The sequence below is a fragment of the Rhynchophorus ferrugineus genome, unplaced genomic scaffold (genome assembly GCF_030347505.1).
Source record: "Rhynchophorus ferrugineus isolate W39M unplaced genomic scaffold, kcgeb_rfMv2 rfM7, whole genome shotgun sequence".
In the NCBI taxonomy this organism is placed as follows: domain Eukaryota; kingdom Metazoa; phylum Arthropoda; class Insecta; order Coleoptera; family Curculionidae; genus Rhynchophorus; species Rhynchophorus ferrugineus.
This window is the reverse complement of record NW_027472586.1, coordinates 1,079,044-1,106,464: the sequence shown is the minus strand read 5'-3', so window position 1 is coordinate 1,106,464 and position 27,421 is coordinate 1,079,044. Positions and strand designations below refer to the sequence as shown.

The window sequence follows — 27,421 nt, the reverse complement described above, 5'->3', positions numbered from 1 at the left end:
TTGTAATAACATTCAGAAATACAAAAGAATGAAATATTCTTTAAAATCTAAATTTTGATTACGTTAAATTAAGATTTTAGGGCTTTTTATTTGCCTAGTATTTCAGTAATAATGCTTTCTATTATTATTACTCACTATATTTACAAATTATCGTCAGCTAATGAAAATAAAGCCTTCATTATTTATCGCATAATCTCAAATATCATTGTTGATATTTATAATTTGTTTATTTTATTAAAATTTTATCGAATTTAAACACTATTCTATATCCACTTTTATGACTTCAGAAACACATTCAACGGCGCATTCTTGATATATCGAAGTTTTATCATTTTAAATTCAGTTTCGAGCGCCTATCATTCGATGAACGTTTCGTTAATAGCGCCATAATCATCAGGATAATGTTGATAGAGTCCCCACGGAGAATTTAAAGCGTTTTCTGCGTGGAGATAATGACAATATATGTCGGTAATGTAAATATTTGTTGGGTAATTTGTCGGAGAATAAAAAAATAACGATATAGGTAGAGTTTCCCAACCGTATTATATCATTATGGCGGATTGCCCAAGCGAATACCTCTTTACCCAAGCATTTATCCACTTATTAGTGTGATTCGGTTAGAAAAACGTTCGTTTTACTTTTACTTTCGTTCGAACCTTGATTGCTAGCACTCGGCGGGCGCTCGAAAAACTGTTTTGGAGGTTATAGGCGACCAGTTTCGGATTTTCGATCAAGCGGTCGCTGTAAAAACCAAACGGAAACAAGCCGTTTTGTAGCTAATTGACCCTCGTCGTCTCTCATTGGGAAATAGTTTAAACGACGTGTTTATGCTGTCGTTTATTTATTGGAGTTGCTGATAGTTTTGGCGTGCGCCTGTTTATATTGTGTGGACGGAAATACAGCGTTGTTTGTTGATTAATTGTACAGCTGTTAACATTTATGTTGTATTTTTCGTGATGTATACTTTGGATTTTTGGAAATATTAATATTCAGTGCCTCATGTTTCTTGTTCTTGTTTTCATTCAAAGATTTTTTGTGGAATGTATTAGGCGCATGCGAGGATTTTGATCTTTTTTTTTTCACTTTAAAAAGGCATGTATTAAGAATAATCTGTTTATATAAAATGTAGTTTAAAAACTATTCATTGTAAAGCAAATTAACATGGATTATCGTTTTTGTAATCTAAAAACTATATTTTAACATATTTCATGTCTGATAGTCGTAACATTTTACAATTTTTTGCCATTTTCAAGTTTTTCGTTGTCATTTCCGTTCAAATAATCGCAGGAGAATGCAAACAGCAGAGATTGATTATAAATAATTTTACGCCGAATCGAATGATGGTATAATAGTTTTTATGTAACCATTAGTTTTGAAGTTACACTGTGAAAAATATATTTTCAAGAAATAAGTGAATTTCTGTTTTGTGTCATATCTCAAGGACTGTAAATTCTAGGGTAATTTAACATAGATTTTCATTTCTTTCATCTCAAAATACATGTATTTTGAAACTTTTACCGCTATCCGAGAGGTGAGAAATTTTAACACTTCCATATGTCCTTTTTTTCTTCCATATGTCTTGAAAATTTGCGTTTTTTACAATTTTCACCTCGCTGATTCCACAATATCGGACAAACCCATGATTTTTTAAACACAAAACTTGCAGGTTTTGAAAAGTCCCCGGCCTACCATAGTAAAACACATTTTTTTGGCAAAATTAGTTTTTTTATATTCAACATAATTCCCTTCACTGTGATACACTGATTATAGCGACCCCATTTTTGTAGTACGATTTGTCCTTTGTTTCAAAATAGGCCTCAGTTTTGGCAATCACCTCTTCATTCGAGGAAACTTGCTTCCCAGCGAGCATTCTTTTGAGATCTGAGAGCAGGAAACAGTCGCTGGGGGCCAGATCCGGAGAATACGGTGGATGAGGAAATAATTTGAAGCCCAATTCATGGACTTTTGTCATCTCGTTTTCACTGACTTGTGACACGGTGCATTGTCTTGGTGAAGCAGCACTTTCTTTTTCTTCAGATGCGGCCGCCTTTCGGCAATCAAAATCATTTTGTAGATTTTTTAAATGTTTTCGTCGGTAACAACCTCTTTTGGGTGTCCACTGCGTTCACCGTCTTCGGTGCTCATTTCACCACGTCTAAACTTAGCATACCAATCTTTGATGGTTGATTTTCCTGGGGCAGTGTGCGGAAACTCGGCATCAAGCCAAGTTTTTGCTTCAACTATATTTTTTCCCTTCGAAAAGCAATATTTTTTCAACACACCAAATTCCTTTTTATGCATTTTTTTCACAATAACAAAAATTACTTCACTCAAGATGCCATAATTTACAAACTAATAATCCGAGAGCTGTTAAATGTATATACGCATGTTCTGAGGATTAGGGCTAAATAAAATACATATGGATTTAATTCTAGTAGCGCAATCTATGTGTCAGGCCGGGAACTTCTCAATTGACCTGTTAAGTAGCTACAGAGCGATCCAATGTTCCCATCAATTTTAGGACCTTGAAAATTAATCCACTATGTTATGATACGAGAACCACTCTGTATATTGTTAAACTGTCCAGTACAGTGGCGTTGGGTGTGATAAGCAAAGCCCATCGATAATGATACCGTGTGTGCGAGTGTGCGTTTAATCTAGACGGTATAGCCAAGCCCTAGTTTCCGACATAGGCTCCAGTGAAAAGGCCAATACCCCCTGTCCACCGTCTGGACTAAACGAAACAAATAAAACTCTTGGCGCTTCATTTTATTCACCGACCACTGCCGGTCTTAATTGGGCCGAGCTCCGCGACGCGTTTGTTATTACCTTAATGGACATGAAACATATATATGTATATCGATTTTCGTACGAAAGCGATGTTTTTTCGGCTTTTCGGTCATTTATTTTCATTATATTTTTTTTCACGGCAGCATATAAACATCCATCATCGACTCTGACGACTTTTTAGCCTCGAAACACCGTAGGAATCAATGATTGATGTTAAGGGTCGATAAACAGTAAACGATAATCGGACCGTCGACTAGAACAAACTATTTCGGTGAGGATTTTGTTGAAAACTGTTGCGTTTCGGTTGATAAACATTCCGCCAACAAATGCGTGTCTGCGCAATTTCAGTTAGTGCAAAACTAATTAAAAAAGAGAAAGTCGGAGATAGTTCGCATTATTTTATTATCTATACCAATCGCGTTATGAATTATTGGATATACGGAAAAGTTCTCGCTGGTTTTTTTTTGTTGTAATCCATCTTAAATGCATTTTTTGGCTATTTTTGATTTTTATTTTATATAGACGAATGCTTATTCCCTGTATAAACATAGTCGTCAGGAAAGGCTACTTTTAAAATAGTTTTTAACCGGTAGTCTGACCATAGGGTCGAGTGTTGTCATGATGGAAGAAGTCTAGTCGTTTTTCAACCAATTATTGCTCAAATTTATTTTGTCATTAAGGGTTTTGTTCGATTTTATTCGCCTCACCATTTATTCTCACATTCTCCTTTTTGGATTATCGTAGTATATCCATTTTCCATTGGTAATAATCATTTTTCAACGTCTCTTCGCTTCAGTTCAAGTGATTCTCAATTTATTTGCATTTAAATCATCCCGGTTGATCTGAGACGGCTGGAAATAGTTGATTAATCAACATTTTATGATTCGTCAATTTAATCTTCATTCTTAATCTTCATTTCAACACTGTTATTAACAAATTGTGAACTTTATTAACCTATTTAACCAACAATTTTTTTGTACGGTGTTTCTTACTGTTAACTTATTCTGCATTAAACATCTCAAATATTAGATATAAACATGCCAAAGGCATCAAACGTTCCTTCCAAGGAACGAACCAAGGAAGATAGAGATGTTGTACTTTATACACTTTTTTACTGACAGGTCAATTGAAAAGTCCCCGGCCTGACACATAGATGACGCTACTAGAATTAAATTATAACCCTCAAAAGAAGCCTGTATAAATTTGACAGCTGTCGGATCATTAGTTTGTGAATTATAGCATTTTGAGTGAAGTAACTTTTGTTATTGTGAAAAAAATAGATAAAAAGGAATTTCGGATGTTGATAGAATATTATTTTTTGAAGGGGAAACATGCAGTTGTACAAAAACCTACTACAAAAATGGTGTCGAAAAGTTGGAGTGTCGCTACAAAGTGTATCATCGTTGAAGGGAATTATGTTGTATAAAAAAAACTATTTTTGCCAAAAAATATGTTTTACTATGGTAGGCCGGAGACTTTTCAATTGACCTGTTAATACATTGATTTTAGCTTTTTTGAACGCTCATTTTTAAGTCCTGAGCTTAATAAATGATAACTGTACGTATAAAGACATACTAGTTACATTAATAACCCAATAAATTATTTAAAAAAATCCTAACTATCTGAAATATGGTTTGTACAAATGTTGACCGAACGTTCAGTCACACCTTGTTCAGCCGACACATTCGAAACAATCTCACGTTATTATATAATCACGATGGTTTGTTTACAATCGCGAGGCCGGCGCGTCCACGAGCGCCATTTGAAGAGAAAGACAGAGATAGAGAGCAACGACACCCCGAACGGGCGAGAAAAGGAGAGGGGGCGGACGGAGATGGAACGAAAAAAAAAACGAAACACTGGCAGAAGCCTCCGATTACGACAGACGTACGACCGGTTGGTCACGCTGGTCACGTCGCTTCGTACACCACGAATTCTTTTTACAAGCCCGTCCGTCTCTGGTCGTTGGACGATGGTATTTTCTCAGCTGTTCTAAACCTATTGGTCTTCGTTAGACAATTTTCCATTGCAGTAGTCGTCATTCATGTTATGTTCTTCAGGCTGTTGAAGATCATCAACAAATTACAAATATTTTTAAAGCCCTTCAAGTTAATTTGGTAATGCCGTTTATGATTATTTTTCGACACCGCAATAATTCCATGGCTGGATAACGTCACGTACCTAGGTCTCCACTTCGACCGACGGTTCGGTTGGCATTCTCAAATCCAGAAAGCAACCCAGTAATGTTCGGGGATAGCAGACCTGCTATCTTCTCTGATCTGCCCTTCTAGCAGATTTCCCATCTTCATCAAATGCTTATTTTACAAGATGTTAATTCGGTCCGTACTCCTCTACGGATCTAATGTCTACTTCAAGTTTGTTACACCCAACCAGGTGAAACGGCATCAAGGTTCCCAAAATAAGCTCCTCACGAGAATCTTAATCGCTCCATGATTTGTCAGAAATAATCAAATTCATAGGGAAACTGACACTCCAGAAATCAAGCACTTCATATCTCAATCATTCCACAAACAACAACTTAGCTCAAGTTTTTCTGAAAACGCGTTTGTTCGCGAGCTGGTCGAAATGCTGGGAGCTTAGCACCGCGTCACCGTTAACCTCCCCCCCCTTTTCCAGGCTGAAACGACCTCATCCGTTGCTGCAGTCATAACTTTGGAGGGCACTATTTCTTTTCGTCGAATTCTTTTTCACCAACCGCTGTTACTCTATGTATTTGGTCGATTGTTCCAATGATTGTCCATGAATATAATTAACTTATTGCTTAATTGATACATGATCATTAGTTATCAGGTTATCGAAAGACTATACAAGAGACTTTCAAATTGCCAGGTAAAACTACTCTGATAATAGTACAGCTATTTTACATGCAAATATATGTTTCAAAACTATAGATTTTTCTTCATATTCGCTAGTTATATCTTGTATAGATCTGTAATGACCTTGAGGCATGTCCAATTTTACATCGTGGAATAACGGTCTACAATATACCCAGAAATATAATCCCAGACGTTGAACACGGGCGGGGTGCCAGTAGCACCAACTAGTACACGATAACGAATATTTGGCAACCCCGAGACGTTTATCTGGTAGATTATTGAAGGGCACTGTATGACTATCGTTCCGTTCAGACGTGCCACCGACTGCCCAAGCCACCTCTTCAGATAATACCGCTGCCAGCCTTTTTTTATCTGTTTTTATTTTCCACTTTTTAATATAACTTCAATAAATAACGGTCATCCCATGTAAACAACCATTATTTTATTTCGTTTTACCTCCATTCCCCGAGCCAACTAACTACCCTAAAGATTTAGGAACTTTTCTTTAACTAAAAACCAAGAAATGGTTGTTTCTTTGGTTGTGAAAGATTAATAGGATAAAAATAGGAAACACCGAAAAGACTGCATATCAGTTTTACATATTTTTGTTACATATCTTTGTAACAGTATGTCTGATATTTTGATTAAAAGATCGATGATCACATTAGGATCACAGCAGGAAATTTAGAAAAGTATATTTTATTTAAAAATGTTATTTATGAAAATGTATACATTATTATAGCAACATTAACACTATTTAACATTCGAATACTAAATTAATTCAAAAAACATGAAAAAAATCTTATCTAATCTATGAATTGAAATGTGTAAACAAATATGAAACGTATATTATTAAGCCAATGATATAATTTATAAAGAAAATATACAGAAATGTTTATTCTTTGAGACAGTAAATACAACATATATAAATCACATCCCCTTCATTTGCCATTTTCCATTTCTAACGTTAAAATACATTTAAAATTGCCCTTTTAAATTCAAAACAAACAACACTTAATTACGATTAACACACATACACTTAGATCGATATAGTTTCAGTATTTAATGGCATATTGTTTTTAAAATTACTATTTAACCATCTAATTGTGCTATTCATCATTTAAAGAAAAACATTTAAAACCGCATTACTTAATCAATATTTTATATATCATGGGATGAACCTGATGAGGAATACCCATTAACACATTTTAATTGTTTCCACGTTTTTCTCTCAAGGTGAAACCGACGACACAGTCGCCCATCACCGTTCACCGATTTACCGACCGAATCCAACGATAAGAGTGACAATTCTAATGGTCGGTTAATCAAAATATGAACCCGTCCGCTAATGATTCATAGGCTGTGGTTAAATCGCTCGCATAACAAACAAAACATACATTATTTATGTTATTCGGAATTAGTTGATATTGCGTTGTTATTTATTCTATTTGCATCGGTCGTATTTATGAACCCATATTTATTTTAAATGATAATTAATGGCTTTAAATAATTAAAAGATCGTAAATATTCTGGACGAGCCCTGATTGTATAAAATAAAGACATAGAATGTGATCTTCCGTCTGTTAAGTTGTAGCCAAGTTCTTAACCATCTGATAGTAGTTATCATTTGTATAAAACACTTCAAAATACATAAAAAACACTATCTAATCTGCCAACTGATAACTTATTTTCTGATTGTACATTATTATTGTATTAAATATTATAAAATACAATAAATTTTATTTGTACAAGTGTTAATATTAAAAAACAATATTTCCAAAATATATTTATAAATACAGGGTTTAAATATATTGAAGTGAATTGCATATTAGAATTTTGAATTCTAAACCTGGTCTTCTTTTTTATGTATGTATTATCACTACATAGTATAAAACAAAGTCGCCTTTTCTGTCCCTATATCCCTATGTGCGCTTAAATCTTTAAAACTACGCAACGGATTTTGATGCGGTTTTTTTCAATAGATAGAGTGATTCAAGAGGAAGGTTTATATGTATAATACATGCATAATATACTAGGGCAACATTGCTAATTTTAGAGGTTTCTAACGTGATGTCGTAAATTAACCTATTTTTTAGGCTTATTTAGCAATTAGCAAAAACGCTGCCTAACCCTACGAGTTAGATCAAATTAATGTACTACAGTATTGTACACCATAAAAAGGTCTACAAAAAAGTCCGCGATGGTATATGTTTATCTTTTAGGGATAACCCACATTAACCATTTTTATTGTTTACTTTTTACGTGAGAAAATGGCTTATTTACGAAGCTTTTTTAAGCAATACGGCATTAATCCTTATCGAATTAAGTACCTTAAATGCAGTGTGCAATTAATATAGATCAATATGGTTCCTTACAGCATGTAAATTAAACAAATATTTTCGGAGATATTACAAATTTAAAATTTGCGTTTAAAAATGTGTAATGTAATAAAAATTGTATGAATTTAGATATTCCAAAGATAGCAGGAAATCTTCATAGTAAGTATAGGGGAAGAGGAATTGTTTTACTCCAAATTTAATGCGTTCAAGCCAAGGGCAGTAATGAATGAACCAAAAATACTGGATCGATTTTAATCATGTTTTCATTGAGTGACATAGGCATATATATTTTATGCCCGTGCAAAGTCGGAGCGGGCCGCTATGTTTTTATATACAACGTTCATATTTTTTCTGTAGTGTATTTAATTTAGTATCAGCATTGCACCCGTGCGAAGCCGGGGCGGGTCGCTAGTTTGTATATAATTGGACGCTATTATTTTTATGTGCAACCGTGAGCAGAACAAGAAACACCAATTTTTTATTTTTCTTATTACATTTTTACTCAGTATGTTGTACACAATAAATCGGTTTAAAAAAGACCTGCACTTGCTGGTATAACATCTAACCAAGGAAGTTGGAGGCACAGATTCTTCGGTTTCAAAATAATCTGACATTTTTTTTCAGTTTCCAAACCTTTCAGTCACTTTCTTTTAAAAAAATATATTTGTACTTCCAATTCCTTTTAAAGATTCTGTGTTGTTGGTTGAAAAACTGCTGGTTCAAATGTAGAACTTGAGCTATATTTTGGTTTTCGATAGGTTCGAGCACATAATCTATGAATATACACGTATTGTGTATTTCAATTCATTTATTGATGTAGATTATAATGAAAGACTTGCTGTTTTAAATTACAAGTACGAATTGCATCTTAGTTAGGCTTATAATCTGTCAGTCCTTTGGATAATAAATCAATTTATTTGTATCAGAAATAATCTAAGATGCCGTATAACATATCAAATAGAATGTTTTTGCCTTTATTTTTTGGTCCTTTAGTGCCTCAGACGAACACTCTGAACATATTTTGTAATATTATATATTACTTTATAAATAATATTAAGTAATAATGTAATATTACCTTATTAAATTACTCTTGTAGTTTTTTTATTAAAGAAAAAATAGTGAACCCGACAGCATATAGAAAAAGCATGACAGGAATGTCTAAGAAACGTACATTTATATTTTTTCGTAAGTGAAATGACGGAATGTTTTTGATATTTCGAAAAAAATCGGGTTTTAACTATGTCACCAGTCCTTAGGTGGATAACGTAATGTTTTTTTCCGAGTTAGTCATTTAATCGATAACATTTTGTTCTGATTCATTTGTTACGCGGCCACTTGTTATCGAGAATTTTTGTTTTCAATTAGAACAAATGATAACCGGCCTGCCTGTCGTCATAACGTAATGATTCCTGTCCATTTCCGGTTGTTTTGTACGTTGTTTCGGAAGTATGTCGTCCTATTTGGTGGCTTCGTAAATGAAAACATATTTTGATAAGTTCTGAACCTTTGTTCTCATTCATTTTTGGGTTAGGCAAAGCGAATATGTCAAAGAAATTTTTTTAGATTTTGTTTTTGTTTTATTTGGATTATTTGCTTTTTAAATAACATTTCTATTTTGTCTATTGATCTATTGGTATCCCCGTACATAAACGTATGACTTCAAAGAGCTAGATTATTATTGACATTTAAACAGATGTATTATAAACCGGTATATGGATTTTTGAAATTTCGTTTTTTGTTTCATGCATTTTTCCCTATAGTGTTGTTCATATTATTCATAGTACCATATTTACAGGGTGATGGCCTTTCCTCAAAGGGATACTTTTACGCAGGTAATATTGTGTCATTTTCGCGAGACGTGTTGCTTATTGAAAAAAGCTTTGTCACTGTTTTATCAACTTTTCTTCTCATTGTGTGTGTTTTATAGATACAGAATCATCCATCTTCTCACAAAAAGCTAACATTTCGTTGTATCAGGGCTCATGTGAATGGCTTAAAATTGGCCTGCAACTGCTTCTGAGGTAGCAAATTATTAGTTCTATCGAATTTACTATGATATTAGGTGTACAAACGGTTTTTCTAAAATTAAAGTAAGATAAAGCTTAAACAGGTCTATTGAAAAGTCCCTGGCCTACCGTAGTAAAACACATTTTTGCCAAAATTAGTTTTTTTTATTCAACATAATTCCCTTCAAGGGTGACACTGATTATAGCGACCCTCCAATTTTTCGATAGCATTTTTGTAGTACGATTTGTCCTTTGCTTCAAAATAGGCCTCAGTTTCGGCGATCACTTCTTCATTCGACGAAATTTTCTTCCCACCGAGCATTCTTTTGAGATCTGAGAACAGGAAATGCTCGCTGGCTACCATCCGAGGTAGTCAATTCCATGCGCATTCCAAAATACAGACGCCATAACCTTGCCAGCCGACTGTTGCGTTTTCCCGCTCTTTAGAGCGCGTTCATCGTGTGCAGTCCACTCGGATGACTGTCGATTGGACTTTGAAATAATGGAGCCATCTATGTGTCAGGCCGGGGACTTTTCAATTGACCTTTGATGACAATGGACTTTTAATTGTGTATTTTCTGTTGTGTATCCATCCCCATCTAGCTCATTTGATAAAACAAGATTTAGTACATTTTTGTCAATGCTTTTTTGTGAAAGAAAAAAACCTAATATCAGTATTCTTGTTTTTATCTGGCAGACAATAGGTTTCTTTGGCCAGTAGAGATGGTTAACCAGTGTTGCATGTATATCATGGTGCATGCTGATGTTTTATGTATTCCCGTATTCTTTTTGACATTTTTTGGTGTTACTTTAGACCTGGAGACATTATAGAAAGATTTTCAAAGCTTCGAAACCACTTTAACTATCCCGTGAAGTTTCTGTCGGTAAAGGTGCGATCTTTCCGAACTTCTCGCGACGTCTCAATCACACGTTCGGTCGTTCTTCCGCTTCTCCGTTTCAGTCGACGCATTTCATTCCACGAAGCACAATACGAATGTGACGCCTATTGAGATGTTTTATTTATGCAATAAAGCGCATATTATCCGAACCGAGGTCGTTGAACCGCGTTACTCGGTCTTTTCTCGAGCCGAGACAATCTCTCCGAGTCCGTTTTTTCCCTTCTCGGTTTCCGTATCGATGCATTTTCCATGTTATTCGTGATTACGTGGCGGATTTTTCGACTCCGTTTCGGTGGGGTTTGAAAAATTCTTTTTTTTCCCAGGCGTCTCGTGCAGTTTGTCCTCGCCTTTGCCGTCTTTCCGTGCTTGGACGATGCCCCCCCTTGCGTTACTTAATTAATTTGTTCGATGGCCGATAGCGTGTGCTCTCAATGGCCCCACTGGCTAGGGCGTTGAAGTGGACAGGAGTGTTTTGTATTTCAAGTCGTATGTAATTTGTCCTTTTAGAAATGTTTGTGATTTTTTTCTTGTTATTGTCATTGATATTAACAGAGACGTTCATCGTCAATCGCCTTATGATACTGAAAATACTGCTGTTAAGGAGTCTCAAGGCAGAGCTAGTATTTTGTAGTGGTCGAATTTACGCTGCTAATACCAAAAACCAACTTGCGGTTATTTTTTTGTCGTAATTTATCCGAGAAAGAAAACATGTTTTTTTTACTAATACAAGTGTTTTACTGCAATTTCGGTTTATGTCTCATACCTCAATAACTACAAATTTTAAGGCAATTTAACATGGATTTTCGTATATTTCACACTAAAATACGTATATTTTGGAAGTTTCATCTCTATCTGAGAGGTAAAGAATTTCGGCACTTTTTCCATATATATAGTCGTGAAATTTTGGGATTTTTTGTCATTTTAAAGGTTTTTGTTGCTATTTCCATTCAAGCAATCGCAAGTTAATGCAATTTATAGGGTTTATAGAGAATTTTACGCTGCATCGAACGGTAGTATATTGATTTTTGTACAATTATCGGTTTTAAAGTTATACGATAAAAACTGTATTTTCAAAAAATTAGTGAATTACGGTTTATGTCCCATATCTCAAAAAGTACAAGTTTTAAGGCAATTTAACATGGATTTTCGTTTATTTCACACCAAAATATGTATATTTTGGAAGTTTCATCTCTATCTGATAGGTAAAGAATTTCCGCACTTTTTCCATATATATAGTCGTGAAATTTTGCGATTTTTTGTCATTTTAAAGGTTTTTGTTGCTATTTCCATTCAAGCAATCGCAAGTTAATGCAATTTATAGGGTTTGTAGAGAATTTTACGCTGCATCGAACGGTAGTATATTGATTTTTGTGCAATTATCGGTTTTAAAGTTATACGATAAAAACTGTATTTTCAAAAAATTAGTGAATTACGGTTTATGTCCCATATCTCAAAAAGTACAAGTTTTAAGGCAATTTAACATGGATTTTCGTTTATTTCACACCAAAATATGTATATTTTGGAAGTTTCATCTCTATCTGAGAAGTAAAGAATTTCCGCACTTTTTCCATATATATAGTCGTGAAATTTTGCGATTTTTTGTCATTTTAAAGGTTTTTGTTGCTATTTCCATTCAAGCAATCGCAAGTTAATGCAATTTATAGGGTTTGTAGAGAATTTTACGCTGCATCGAACGGTAGTATATTGATTTTTGTACAATTATCTGTTTTAAAGTTATACGATAAAAACTGTATTTTCAAAAAATTAGTGAATTACGGTTTATGTCCCATATCTCAAAAACTACAAGTTTTAAGGCAATTTAACATGGATTTTCGTTTATTTCACACCAAAATACGTATATTTTGGAAGTTTCATCTCTATCTGAGAGGTAAAGAATTTCGGCACTTTTTCCATATATAATTTTGGGATTTTTTGTCACTTTAAAGGTTTTTCTCGCTATTTCCATTCAAGCAATCGCAAGTTAATGTAATTTATAGGGTTTGTAGAGATTTGTACGCTGCATCGAACGGTAGTATATTGGTTTTTGTACAATTATCGGTTTTAAAGTTATACGATAAAAAATGTATTTTCAAAAAATTAGTGAATTAGAACAATATTTAGCAATAATTTACTTTATTAGCAACATAACTATCAATATTATGTTTTTTAAAGAGCCAATGTAAGGAATACTTTTATTTCTTGGCAAATAATATATAAACATTTAACAAAACACTATGCAAAGGTACTACAATGGTGATTACTCTTCGAGAGACTCTATTCCCAGCCAAAGCGCCAACCTTTGTATTTGGGTACAAGATGATAATATAACAAATAAAATCAAGCTATTGTATTTTTAACAGAACATTTTAAATAAAAGAACCACTAGCCATCGCAAATTCCTCACCGCAGAGATGTACGATCATCATCAGATCTATAAATAGCCTTTATGTTGAAGATATTGTAGATTTAAATAAAAAATAATCACCACCCATTCGCTAACCACATTATGATAGTTAGGAACAGATAATTGTTTATCTGGCGGCACGTGATTTCTATTTTTTTAGGATTCAATTACAATTTTTATCGTATCGCTACAAAAACATTATCAAACCAGGATGTTTAAGCATTATTCTCTCGTTTTATGTAATGGCTAGTGTAAATATGTTTGTGATTTGGCGTTCGTCGTGCTGTTGGCGGAATTTGGTTAAAAAAAATGGGGAGCCAGAATTTGCGACCAACTTTTATTTGCGAAAAAGATTATTGTGTACGAAATATGAGCAGTAGTTGGTGATTATGGCCAATTTTATGGATGATATTATCTGTTTTCAGACGCAGAGAGTATATGACGCCTTCAATATTGCGTTTTTTGGCATGCCATATCGGAATAGGCATACCCTGAACGGTATTCGATCTCGTAATTGTTGCAGAAGTGAGAGAATCGTCCTGACGCCTTAACGTCCTGATACTTTCACTGTGACAACAAGGCGAGCACTTTTTCCTCTTCTTCTTTGGAAAAGTGTGGTCGGTTATCAAGTGGTAGTCCTGAGCACAACTTCTTGGCAAAGTTCATCTTCATTATCCATCAATATAATCTGCAATAGTCACGCTATTAAATCAGCGATCTTCAAATTTGTTGTATACCTTTTTCGTACAATGATTTGTTTTAGGCTAAAGCTCTTTCGTTGGAGCATTGTTTTGATGTCTGGTGTTCGGCTATCATTGATGATTGATGTTTCACTAAGAGCTAGAAAGTCGTTTAATGGACCAACCGCCATTAGCTGTTAAAATAAACGTCAGGTTGTCCTGAAATGTTGACACTTGTCGTGTGAAGGTTACGGCTCCCGGGTTCGGTTTAAGAGGTGACGTTATCTATACCTCAATCCTCAAAAATTAAGTAGCCATTTATAATTTCAACAATATTCGCTCACATGATGTCGTGGGATCGATGTTCATCGGTACTTCACATAGCTTACGTTGGACGTTCCCCGACGACCGACCACCGTTCGGAAAAGACCTGTATCAGTCGAAAGAAATGGGATCCCGTTCGGTTCGACTTCCATATTGACCGAATTAACTTCCGGGTGCTTTCAACTTACGAATTATTCGATGTAGGGGTGTTGCCTTGGCGACGAGACTGCACAACGGACCATTTCGGGGGGACCGCTGTGATGGCGGCACGGCGAGAGGAGAAGGGAGCAGTCGGGGGGCGGCGCGGGAGAAGGAGCATTAGGCTCCCACTTTTGTCTGACGGAGGAGAAAATTTCAGCACGTCCATGGGGCTCGGGGGAAGGAGGGGGCGCTGTCGATGGGTTGGGGGGACGGAGTATGTGTGTGGCAACACATTAGACACGTTTTATTAGACGCTACATCTTTCGGGATCACGTGTTATTCCTTTTTATACGTCGAAGTTAACCACCGTCCGCTGTTTTTTTTTTTAATTTATTATCGTAACTTTTTCCCGTGTTTTAGTTGAATTAATTTTTCGTAGGAAGTCATATTTAAGGCCCTGTCACTATATATATTTACATTTTTATGGGAATATTTCACCGATATAATGTGTTAAAATGTCGGAGAGACCTTTTAGAGTTAAATGTGATTGAGCTGTGTGTGTGTGCAGAGCCAGAAGTCTAAGGGTGCTAAATATGGCGAATAATTTGCTCGATCAGACAATTCGTACTTTTTCCATCCAAAGAATAAAACAGTTTTTTGGTAGATTTCTTCTTGTTTTACTTCAGGTATGGTGGTGGATATTATGGTGTTTTATTTATAGTGATGAAATAATCCATAAAATTATTTTACCTCATTTTAGAAGTTTCCAAAAAAAAACGTTTAAAAATGATTTCCTGTGCTGAATAATCACGAAGAATATATTTCAAATTAATTTGTTTTTATTAATTATATCTTACATTAAGTATACTTAATACAGTCTTCACTACATTGTATAAAACAAAGTCGCCTTTTTATTTTCTATTGAGGGCGTAGGATTACTTGTTGGTTTGATATTTTAGTGCAACTCTATTTTTCCAAATTGGTTTTATAACCAATCTCTTTGATTTTAGGCAAAGTTGAAAGTATCTCCCCACTAACTAGTATAGTTGTTTGACTTGAGTCTTCTGTTGCTTTTTGTCTAATACGATGTTTGTTTCCCATGTAATCTACCATCGAGATATATGCCGAGGTATTTAGTTGATTCTGCTGGAAGAATCGGGCATCCGTTAAGTGACATGATTAGGTTTTTGTTATTTCGCCGCAACGTAAAACTAACATGGACGGATCTGAGGCTATTAATCTACATTTTCCAGTCTCTACTCCATTTGTAGATTTTTTGTTCTACAGCCTTAGGCAGGGACTTTGCCATGATAACTATGCCATCGCCAAATGTTCCAAGTACTGTTTCTTTTGTTGTTGGGATACCAGCAGTGTGAAGCATAGACAGCGGTGGTTCCAAGATACTACCCTGGGGAACTACAGTCGAAATAGGGTTGAGTGCTGAGAATGTCCCTTCATGCGACACTCGATTAATGCCAAATGTTATGCCCGGTCAAAAGCTTGCGAGACGTCCAGGAATATTGCAGGACAGTGTTTTTTTCTTGCCTCTGTGCCCTTGGTCGATTGTCGTGAGGTGATTTTGAAATCTAGAGTTAATAGAAAGATTGAAAATAATAGACATCTATTCTGTAGTAATCTGTAATCTGTAATAAACGATCAGGAGAATATTGATAATATGGGATAGGCAGATTGTAAAAAATATTTATTTTTAAATTACAAATTTGTTTATTAGTATTATTAGATTATATATATATATATATATATTGAAAATTATTATTATTTATATTGAAAATTAAAAAATGCCATCTGCCATATCAACAACTAATTAAAATAATATATAAATAATAAGTGAAACCTTACAAAGCCCAAGGTGCCACCAAATCAACAACGTCACACCTAGATTTGGACGTTTTGGCGTATATTTAGTATTATTTCATTTCAAACGTCATTTTTTCTTTCAAATAATTTTTTTTGTACAAATAACAGGTTTTTTAAAAATAAGTCATCAGATATAATTCATCGAAATGATAGCCAAATTATTATATCTCACTACGTAACAGTCTAGGAACTTTTCTAATGACTTATCAGTTGTTTTGATTATATTTAGTTTATGTTTATTAGCAATATATGCGCTAGAATTGTGCAATATATAAAACAACAATCAATTTTAAAACTAAACTGATAATACTTTCCGTGCATAAACAAAAGAACTATTTATATCTCTGACAATGGTGGCCAGGCATCTTTATTAAGCACAAATCTGAGTTTCCTTTTTAGTTGTCTGTTTATGATTTAATAGTCGAAAACTATTACGGCACCATACCGTATGAATTGGATAATGATTCTTGGATTTTATTATGTAGCCAGAGACGTTTTTATTGTATGGTGAGTAGACGGAGATTCGTTCTACTCCGATGGATTGTCATTAGCCCGCTAATAATTGATAAAGTAGAGACAAACTACAGGTATTCGATTGTTGTTAACGTATCCTGTACGGTCATGGTTTTATTTTTATTATGGGCTTTATGTAATTTGAGTTATCATTGTTTGTACGGCAATACAACGACGTCTATACGTTTTTTCCATCCTTTAATAAATCATCCAGTTATCATCCTTTAGAAAAAGGTTGTTATACATACTGTTCTATACAAAGTGTCTCAAAAAACTTTATGTTTATTTAGTGTGAGTTGTGTTGAGGATTTAGTCTACGTCTACGTAGTGTAATCTTTGTGGAATATCACATGTCTAGAGAAGGTAAAAAATTGGCCCCAATACTTGCTAGCTTACTTGAGTTTGGCTAATTAAGGATAAATAAAATTATTATTATATTTAAATAGGTGCAATGATTAAGATAAAGGTTGATTGAAAAGATACGATACGAATATTTAGCGGTTATTAGTTAAATATGAAACTGTTTTTTTAAGCTAATAAATTATCTCTCCTTTTTTCCCAAAGAATGTTTGAATATAAATATTGTACATCTCCGTCCTACTTATGACACGGCTGAAAAAAAAATCGTAAGCACAAGTTGGAATGAAATAGAAATAACATTTTCCGAATATTACAATACTATTAAATATATTTGGGATCATTATTCCGTTCATTTCTTCACACTGTCACTGGCTAATTTAAAATTGTTTAAAATTAACTGATCTGTACAGCGTAGAGAATCAAACAATTATCTCTGTCCTTTCCTCTTCCAAAATTAGTACCGTCTGTTATCACGAATAGAAAAATAGTCGAAGTGTGTATTTGACTGAAATAGTAATTACTATTTTGAGTCCCTAGTTTTTTTTACTATCGACTGGTTCAACTGTTTTGCGACTATCGACTGTTTCTACTATTTTCAGTCGATAGTCGAGTTAACTCGCGTCCTTGGATTCTATGTCAACTATTTTCATCAAGACATAAATAGAACCATTTAACCCATTTCGAAAAACAAACCATTAACACACATACGCAAGCTGTTTCTAATCATCCAGAACCAAAGCTTTCTCGATTGTTGGCAACGCCGCATGACTTTCGCAAAAAATTGTTATGATTTATTCAAAAACCGATTATATTTAAAGCGTTCACCTTCGATTGTCGTGAGGTTATTCCAGCGTAGTGTTTTTGACGTCGAATTAGTGCAGAGTATGACCGGGAAATGGTTCGTCTGAAGACTTGGTTGTATCTGGACGGTCTTCGACGTTTGGTCGCCTGTCTACAAGTTTTGTTTCGCTTTTTCGGGTATCGGGTTGACTTGAAACTCTCGATGGATTTTAGTTGCGTCAAGGGTAAGAAAATGGTGTTCTATTAGACCTATATGTTTGTTTTAGAGGGCTTTTCTTTAAATTGAGTTTTTATTGGGTAAAATACCGCAACTTTTCCCCATATTCCAGACAATTTACTTTCCATAAGAAGTGAAACGCAGCTCGGACAGGTCACGACTCATTTGTCAGAACAGGGTCTGGAGAATAGAGCGATATATATCGTACTTCATAAGGTCGTAAAAAGCTTGCAATGTCCTGAGTTTTGTGGACATAAACATACGTACAAGCCGCGTTTTTATAATAAAAATAGAATTAAATAGGAACTGTAACTATAATTTCTTCAATGACGTCGATTAACATGAAGCTCTTAATATATTCAACTATAATTACGTATCGAGCGATCGACATTCATCTTTTTTTTATTCGTTGCAGCCAAAAAACAAAATGGTTCCGCCTTCAGGACGAACAGTTTGGGCAACGGGGCGAGGACGCCCCCCTCCGAGAGGAAGAGCAAATTCTCGATAGGCAAATTGTTACGGCCGTGGAAATGGAAAAGGAAACGGAAGTCGGATAAAATCGAAGCCGTGTCCAGAAGTAAGTATCAACACACGCATCCCTCATTAAATTAATTAGTTATTGTTTTTTTTTCTAAAAGTGTAATATGTACATCTCCAACTAATTTTAGATAACAGGCATATCACTACATAGTATAAAACAAAGTCGCCTTTTCTGTCCCTATATCCCTATGTGCGCTTAAATCTTTAAAACGGATTTTGATACGGTTTTTTTCAATAGATAGAGTGATTCAAGAGGAAGGTTTATATGTATAATACATGCATAATATACTAAGGCAACATTGTTAATTTTAGAGGTTTCTAACGTGATGTCGTAAATTAACCTATTTTTTTAGGCTTATTTAGCAATTAGCAAAAACGCTGCCTAACCCTACGAGTTAGATCAAATTAATGTACTACAGTATTGTACACCATAAAAAGGTCTACAAAAAAGTCCGCGATGGTATATGTTTATCTTTTAGGGATAACCCACATTAACCATTTTTATTGTTTATTTTTACGTGAGAAAATGGCTTATTTACGAAGCTATTTTAAGCAATACGGCATTAATCCTTATCGAATTAAGTACCTTAAATACAGTGTGCAATTAATATAGATCAATATGGTTCCTTACAGCATGTAAATTAAACAAATATTTTCGGAGATATTACAAATTTAAAATTTGCGTTTAAAAATGTGTAATGTAATAAAAATTGTATGAATTTAGATATTCCAAAGATAGCAGGAAATCTTCATAGTAAGTATAGGGGAAGAGGAATTGTTTTACTCCAAATTTAATGCGTGCAGGCCAAGGGCAGTAATGAATGAACCAAAAATACTGGATCGATTTTAATCATGTTTTCATTGAGTGACATAGGCATATATATTTTATGCCCGTGCAAAGTCGGAGCGGGCCGCTATGTTTTTATATACAACGTTCATATTTTCTCTGTAGTGTATTTAATTTAGTATCAGCATTGCACCCGTGCGAAGCCGGGGCGGGTCGCTAGTAAATAAATAACATATAATAAAAGCAATCATCAAAGAAAAAATTATGTTTCTTTTGCTGATACTATATACATACAATTATTTTATTATCCCTTCTTATTATCTTTCTTATTATTTTATAAATATAATAAATGAATTAAGAAAGTTCATGTACTAATTTGACATATATTTTGTTTTGATTTTCTTCAGATTGAGTATTTGTGGTGAAGATGCAAATGTATTTCTATTTTTATCTTATATCTCTATAAATTATGGTTTCTAAAACACTTTATCATAGATTTTCGTTTCTTCTATATCATAATATTTATATGTTGATAGTTTTCGTTAGTTAATGAAAATTATAGGGTTTCTAGAGAATTTTATTTTCTGAATCGAATGGTGGTAAATTGATTTTTGAACAACCACTGGATTTTAATTTATACAATGAGAAATGTATTTTCAAAAAATGGACACATTTCGGTTTATGTCGGATATCTTAAAAAATATAATCTCTAAAGAAATCTACCATGGATTTTAGTTTCTTTCACCCCAAAATACATATATTTTAAAAGTTTTGTCTTAATTTGAGAGGTCATCATTTTTCTCACTTTTTCCATACATATAGTCGTAAAAATTTGCGATTTTTGGCCATTTTCGAATTTTTTGCTGTCATTTCCATTCAACTAATCGCAAGATAATGAAAATTACAGGGTTTATAGAGAATTTTACGCTGAATCGAATGGTGGTAAAATAATTTTTGAACAACCACTAGTTTTTAATTTATACAATGAGAAATGTATTTTTAACAAATTGACAAATTTCGGTTTATGTCGGATATCTTAAAAAATATAATCTCTAAAGAAATCTACCATGGATTTTAGTTTCTTTCACCCCTAAATACATATATTTTAAGAGTTTGGTCTTAATTTAAGAGGTCAACATTTTTCTCACTTTTTCCATACATATAGTCGCGAAAATTTGCGACTTTTGGTCATTTTCCAGTTTTTTCGCTGTCATTTCCATTCAACTAATCGCAAGTTAATGAAAATTTCAGGGTTTATAGAAAATTTTACACTGAATCGAATTGTGGTAAAATGATTTTTGAACAACCACTAGTTTTTAATTTATACAATGAGAAATGTATTTTCAAAAAATTGACAAATTTCGGTTTATGTCGGATATCTTAAAAAATATAATCTCTAAAGAAATTTACCATGGATTTTAGTTTCTTTCACCCCAAAATACATATATTTTAAGAGTTTCGTCATAATTTGAAAGGTTAACATTTTTTGCACTTTTTCCATACATATAGTCGTGAAAATTTGCGATTTTTGGCCATTTTCGAATTTTTTGCTGTCATTTCCATTCAACTAATCGCAAGTTAATGAAAATTGCAGGGTTTATAGAGAATTTTACGCTGAATCGAATAGTGGTAAAATGATTTTTGAACAACCACTAGTTTTTAATTTATACAATGAGAAATGTATTTTCAAAAAATTGACAAATTTCGGTTTATGTCGGATATCTTAAAAAATATAATCTCTAAAGAAATTTACCATGGATTTTAGTTTCTTTCACCCCAAAATACATATATTTTAAGAGTTTCGTCATAATTTGAGAGGTTAACATTTTTTGCACTTTTTCCATACATATAGTCCTGAAAATTTGCGATTTTTGGCCATTTTCGAATTTTTTGCTGTCATTTCCATTCAACTAATCGCAAGTTAATGAAAATTGCAGGGTTTATAGAGAATTTTACGCTGAATCGAATAGTGGTAAAATGATTTTTGAACAACCACTAGTTTTTAATTTATACAATGAGAAATGTATTTTCAAAAAATTGACAAATTTCGGTTTATGTCGGATATCTTAAAAAATATAATCTCTAAAGAAATTTACCATGGATTTTAGTTTCTTTCACCCCAAAATATATATATTTTAAGTGTTTCGTCATAATTTGAGAGGTTAACATTTTTCGCACTTTTTCCATACATATAGTCCTGAAAATTTGCGATTTTTGGCCATTTTCGAATTTTTTGCTGTCATTTCCATTCAACTAATCGCAAGTTAATGAAAATTGCAGGGTTTATAGAGAATTTTACGCTGAATCGAATAGAGGTAAAATGATTTTTGAACAACCACTAGTTTTTAATTTATACAATGAGAAATGTATTTTCAAAAAATGGACAAATTTCGGTTTATGTCGGATATCTTAAAAAATATAATCTCTAAAGAAATTTACCATGGATTTTAGTTTCTTTCACCCCAAAATACATATATTTTAAGAGTTTGGTCTTAATTTGGGAGGTCAACATTTTTCTCACTTTTTCCATACATATAGTCGTGAAAATTTGCGATTTTTGGCCATTTTCGAATGTTTTGCTGTCATTTCCATTCAACTAATCGCAAGTTAATGAAAATTGCAGGGTTTATAGAGAATTTTACGCTGAATCGAATAGTGGTAAAATGATTTTTGAACAACCACTAGTTTTTAATTTATACAATGAGAAATGTATTTTCAAAAAATTGACAAATTTCGGTTTATGTCGGATATCTTAAAAAATATAATCTCTAAAGAAATTTACCATGGATTTTAGTTTCTTTCACCCCAAAATATATATATTTTAAGTGTTTCGTCATAATTTGAGAGGTTAACATTTTTCGCACTTTTTCCATACATATAGTCGTGAAAATTTGCGATTTTTGGCCATTTTCGAATTTTTTGCTGTCATTTCCATTCAACTAATCGCAAGTTAATGAAAATTGCAGGGTTTATAGAGAATTTTACGCTGAATCGAATAGTGGTAAAATGATTTTTGAACAACCACTAGTTTTTAATTTATACAATGAGAAATGTATTTTCAAAAAATTGACAAATGTCGGTTTATATCGGATATCTTAAAAAATATAATCTCTAAAGAAATTTACCATGGATTTTAGTTTCTTTCACCCCAAAATACATATATTTTAAGAGTTTCGTCATAATTTGAGAGGTTAACATTTTTTGCACTTTTTCCATATATATAGTCCTGAAAATTTGCGATTTTTGGCCATTTTCGAATTTTTTGCTGTCATTTCCATTCAACTAATCGCAAGTGAATGAAAATTGCAGGGTTTATAGAGAATTTTACGCTGAATCGAATAGTGGTAAAATGATTTTTGAACAACCACTAGTTTTTAATTTATACAATGAGAAATGTATTTTCAAAAAATTGACAAATTTCGGTTTATGTCGGATATCTTAAAAAATATAATCTCTAAAGAAATTTACCATGGATTTTAGTTTCTTTCACCCCAAAATATATATATTTTAAGTGTTTCGTCATAATTTGAGAGGTTAACATTTTTCGCACTTTCTCCATACATATAGTCCTGAAAATTTGCGATTTTTGGCCATTTTCGAATTTTTTGCTGTCATTTCCATTCAACTAATCGCAAGTTAATGAAAATTGCAGGGTTTATAGAGAATTTTACGCTGAATCGAATAGAGGTAAAATGATTTTTGAACAACCACTAGTTTTTAATTTATACAATGAGAAATGTATTTTCAAAAAATTGACAAATTTCGGTTTATGTCGGATATCTTAAAAAATATAATCTCTAAAGAAATTTACCATGGATTTTAGTTTCTTTCACCCCAAAATACATATATTTTAAGAGTTTGGTCTTAATTTGGGAGGTCAACATTTTTCTCACTTTTTCCATACATATAGTCGTGAAAATTTGCGATTTTTGGCCATTTTCGAATGTTTTGCTGTCATTTCCATTCAACTAATCGCAAGTTAATGAAAATTACAGGGTTTATAGAGAATTTTACGCTGAATCGAATGGTGGTAAATTGATTTTTGCACAACCACTAGTTTTTAATTTATACAATGAAAAATGTATTTTCAAAAAATGGACAAATTTCGGTTTATGTCGGATATCTTAAAAAATATAATCTCTAAAGAAATATACCATGGATTTTAGTTTCTTTCACCCCAAAATACATATATTTTAAGAGTTAGGTCTTAATTTGGGAGGTCAACATTTTTCTCACTTTTTCCATACATATAGTCGTGAAAATTTGCGATTTTTGGCCATTTTCGAATGTTTTGCTGTCATTTCCATTCAACTAATTGCAAGTTAATGAAAATTACAGGGTTTATAGAGAATTTTACGCTGAATCGAATGGTGGTAAATTGATTCTTGTAGAACTACTAATTTTTAAATTATACAATGTAAAATATATTTTCAAAAAATCAAGGGATATCTATTGACATCTCATAAAACGAAAAATATAAATCTTAAAGCGATCTAACATGGATATTCGACCTCAAAATACATATCTTTGTTTTACGTTTATCCGAAAGTTAAAAACTGACTTTTTTTTTAATTTTCCGTCGAAATAATCTCGCGTAAATGAAAATTCAAGCACAAAAAACTGTTATTGGTCCGGCCGGCCTGTTACTTCGTGCAGCGACGAAAAATGCAAAAAGTTTGGAACGCTTACCTCCGTCTAAAAATACCTCGTTGATGAATCTCGTTCCTGACCTTTTAACAGTCCCCAATTGGTTCAATTAAAAGTTGGAGCCTGCCAAGTACGGCGACGGTTGGATAAACGACGCTAAATTGTACGTGGGATGTTTTAAAGGCCATGAAAACTGGACCATCGCTACACCATAAAAAAAACATTTATCATACATTCCCCAATGGTCGGTTTCTCCTAACGATTGTTGCTGTTTCTGACATCTAGTTGCTCCAATTTTAGCGAATGCTTTTGTTTTTCGATTTGTCAGTGCAAAGGATTTCGGATCATTCTAGTTTTATATGACTTTAACATATATTGTTTGGTAGAATACAGTTAAATCAAATAAATAACATTTCAGTTTAGATTGGTTATGAATGGCATTTTTTATTTGGTTGAGTTTCGCTTTATACTTTTTAGAATATAATATAATAATATGACTACAATTATCGATCTTGGAAAACAAGTAAAAATAAATTCAAACTTATATCAACAGATACTTACATGACTCAAATTTACTAACATACCTTTCTTCCTCACTAAATTACTTTAAATAATGTAAATAAAAGCTTTTAACTAAGGTATTGAAAACATTAATGAAAACAAAAGAAACAAAGAGTTGGTATATTGCAAGATCGAAGTAACTGCATCGATATATACAACTATGCATATTCGCATATTATTGTTGTATTTTCTTTGTGTTTAGTTTTTCAGCATCATCTATAGGCTCCAAATGTTTCTTATTTGTACGTATTCCGTTATAACTTTATATTTTTCATCTGATAGTGTCTATGTACTTTGCATACTCCAAACGTTACAGTCTGTAACAGTGTCAGTATCTATTCCTTACATATTCTTATCAAATTTACACGCTTACCCCTCATATTCTTTAATAACCACTAGGAACAGTGATAGTAATATTGATATATACAAAAGTAACATACCCTACCAGAAAGCGTTCGATAACACATATTATATTCTCTGCCTTTATGTGAGCTTTGAAAACCACCCAAACCTGCTAATTTTCTTGCTGTTGTAACATCTCGAATACATTATGATTTTTATTCATCTTTTTATTTTAGTTACATTTTCGAATGAATTTTTTACCATCAATATATGTTATACTAAGAAATACTGGAAATTTATACAGAATATATATTTGTAAACTCAATTTGTATTCTCATCTTCCCTAAAATGTGTTTATTTCCTCCATTACCGATAAAAACGAGTATTTCATTTGTTTCTGAATTTCATCATTTTTTCCCAACGTTCTATAACAGATTGACAAGTGTGTAAAAACATAACCGTAGAATTAGCAAAGAATAAACATAACCAGGTGTAGATTATCGGAATGCACGTAACGAGCCAATCGTGTACTACATCTTGTTCACTTCCCCCTGTAGGCTTTGTTTAGTTCTCACACTTCGGAAGATTGAACGACAATCTAGAATAGTTTCCGAGATTTGATGCTTACATTTTTTAATTATCCGATGATTCATGGGAGTGCTGCCGCAGATTAAACTGTTATGTATATTTAATTTTGTTTACATAATGATAAGTTATATATGTCACTCTTTTTTAAAACTAGTTTTATAGTAGTGGTTGAACGTGGATTATAAAGAACGTTGTGTTGAATCTAATGATAGTATAATAATTTTTATATAACCGTTTGTTTTTGAGTTACACAATGATAAATTTATTTTTACAAAAAGTTTATTTTTGTTTAAGTTTCGTATCTCAAAAACTGTAAATGCTAAGATAATATAGCATGGATTTTTTGAAGGTTTCATGTCTATCTGAGAGATTAAAAAAAATGACCCTTTTTCCATTGTAAAAATGTGAGATTTTTTGTCATTTTCAAGTTTTTTAATGCCATTTTCATTCAAGTTATGGCAAGTTACCGGGTTTATAGAGAATTTTACGCTGAATCGAATAGTAGTACACTAATTTTTGTACAACTACTAGTTTTTAAATTATACAGTGGTTATACATTATACATTTATTATACAATATCTCAAAAAATATAAATTTCGAAGCAATTTAACTTGGATTTTCGTTTTTTTCTCCCAAAAATACATATATTTTGAATATCTCATTTCTATCCGAGAGATTAAAATAACTGACACTTTTTTCATATGTATAGAGGTGAAAATTGAAGATGTTTTTCCATTTTCTTATCTTTTTTTTTGTCGATGGAAGTTGACAAATATTATAGCAATTATATTTTTCAAAACCCGTGAAAATCAACATGGAAACACCAGTCGTATTGACCTGACATAAATAATACTTTCCGAAACTTAATTGCATCGCAAGAGAAAAAAAGCACACGATGCATAATACAACGAATTGCACCAATTTTTCTCAAAAAATTTCAAATTTACCAAAAAAAATATCAAATTTTATTTATACAACGTATGGTACAACAAGATATTACATTTGTAACAACTATAACTGTGTTGTAGTGCTCTTGCATTTGACAAGTTTTAATCATCATCAATCCTAACAACTAAACTTATTTCTTACTTTTATCAAGTTAAGAAAATTTAAAAAAATACGTTTTCAATTTATTCGAATTTATCACCAACAGTGCCATCTAAAGACATAACCGTGAACTATTTTTTGTTTTAGCGTTTTTTGATTAATAGTCTTCTTTTGTCGTTTCAGCCTTAGAAAGAAAAATATCTGTCCGAGCCAACAGAGATGAACTAGTCCAGAAAGGCATCCTCTTGCCAGATAGTCCCTCTCCGCCAAAATCCGAGCCAGGTAAGCGCCATCTAACGCCCACCCCCGCGAACTGTCCCCGCTTATCGATTACCGGGCCGAACGTCGGGCGCCATCTATGCACCAACCTCCCTCTATGTCGAACGTATTGATAGTTAGGGAACACTTAAGATAAAGTAGATATCTTTTTTCGGTTCTGGTTAATAGCGAATGAGTTATTGCATGGACGTTTTCAAGATGGCTCTTGACGGAATTGGACCACACGCAGTTGCATATTGGCACAAGTGGATGTGATGTAGCCGTTCGTTCCCAAGGGAATCGTCTGTAATTTTATCGTCTGACAGCGCCGGGTTCATTTATCATGTCTTCATTTATTTTTAAGTTAATAGCCTACTATAAAATATCGTTTTTATTACGTTTGAATATAAGTATATGCAATTTCGCATTTTGTCCTATATAGCATTTTTTTGTAATTAATCT

General features: G+C 33.0%; 1 protein-coding gene across 38 annotated transcripts in view; it reads left to right on the top strand.

The window, feature by feature from the left end:
* LOC143200095 (phosphatase and actin regulator 2) overlaps positions 1-27,421 on the top strand; it is an 82,767-nt gene that overhangs the window by 25,847 nt on the left and 29,499 nt on the right. For 30 of the 38 annotated variants that reach the window (XM_076410383.1, XM_076410385.1, XM_076410412.1 and 27 more), the window contains 2 exons: positions 18,605-18,766; positions 26,885-26,983. In XM_076410383.1, coding sequence (XP_076266498.1) covers positions 18,605-18,766; positions 26,885-26,983 — 261 coding nt within the window. Of the gene's footprint in view, positions 1-9,761; positions 9,799-18,604; positions 18,767-26,884; positions 26,984-27,421 lie in introns of all 38 variants that reach the window. The other 8 variants (XM_076410417.1, XM_076410402.1, XM_076410395.1 and 5 more) reach the window with 1 other exon arrangement.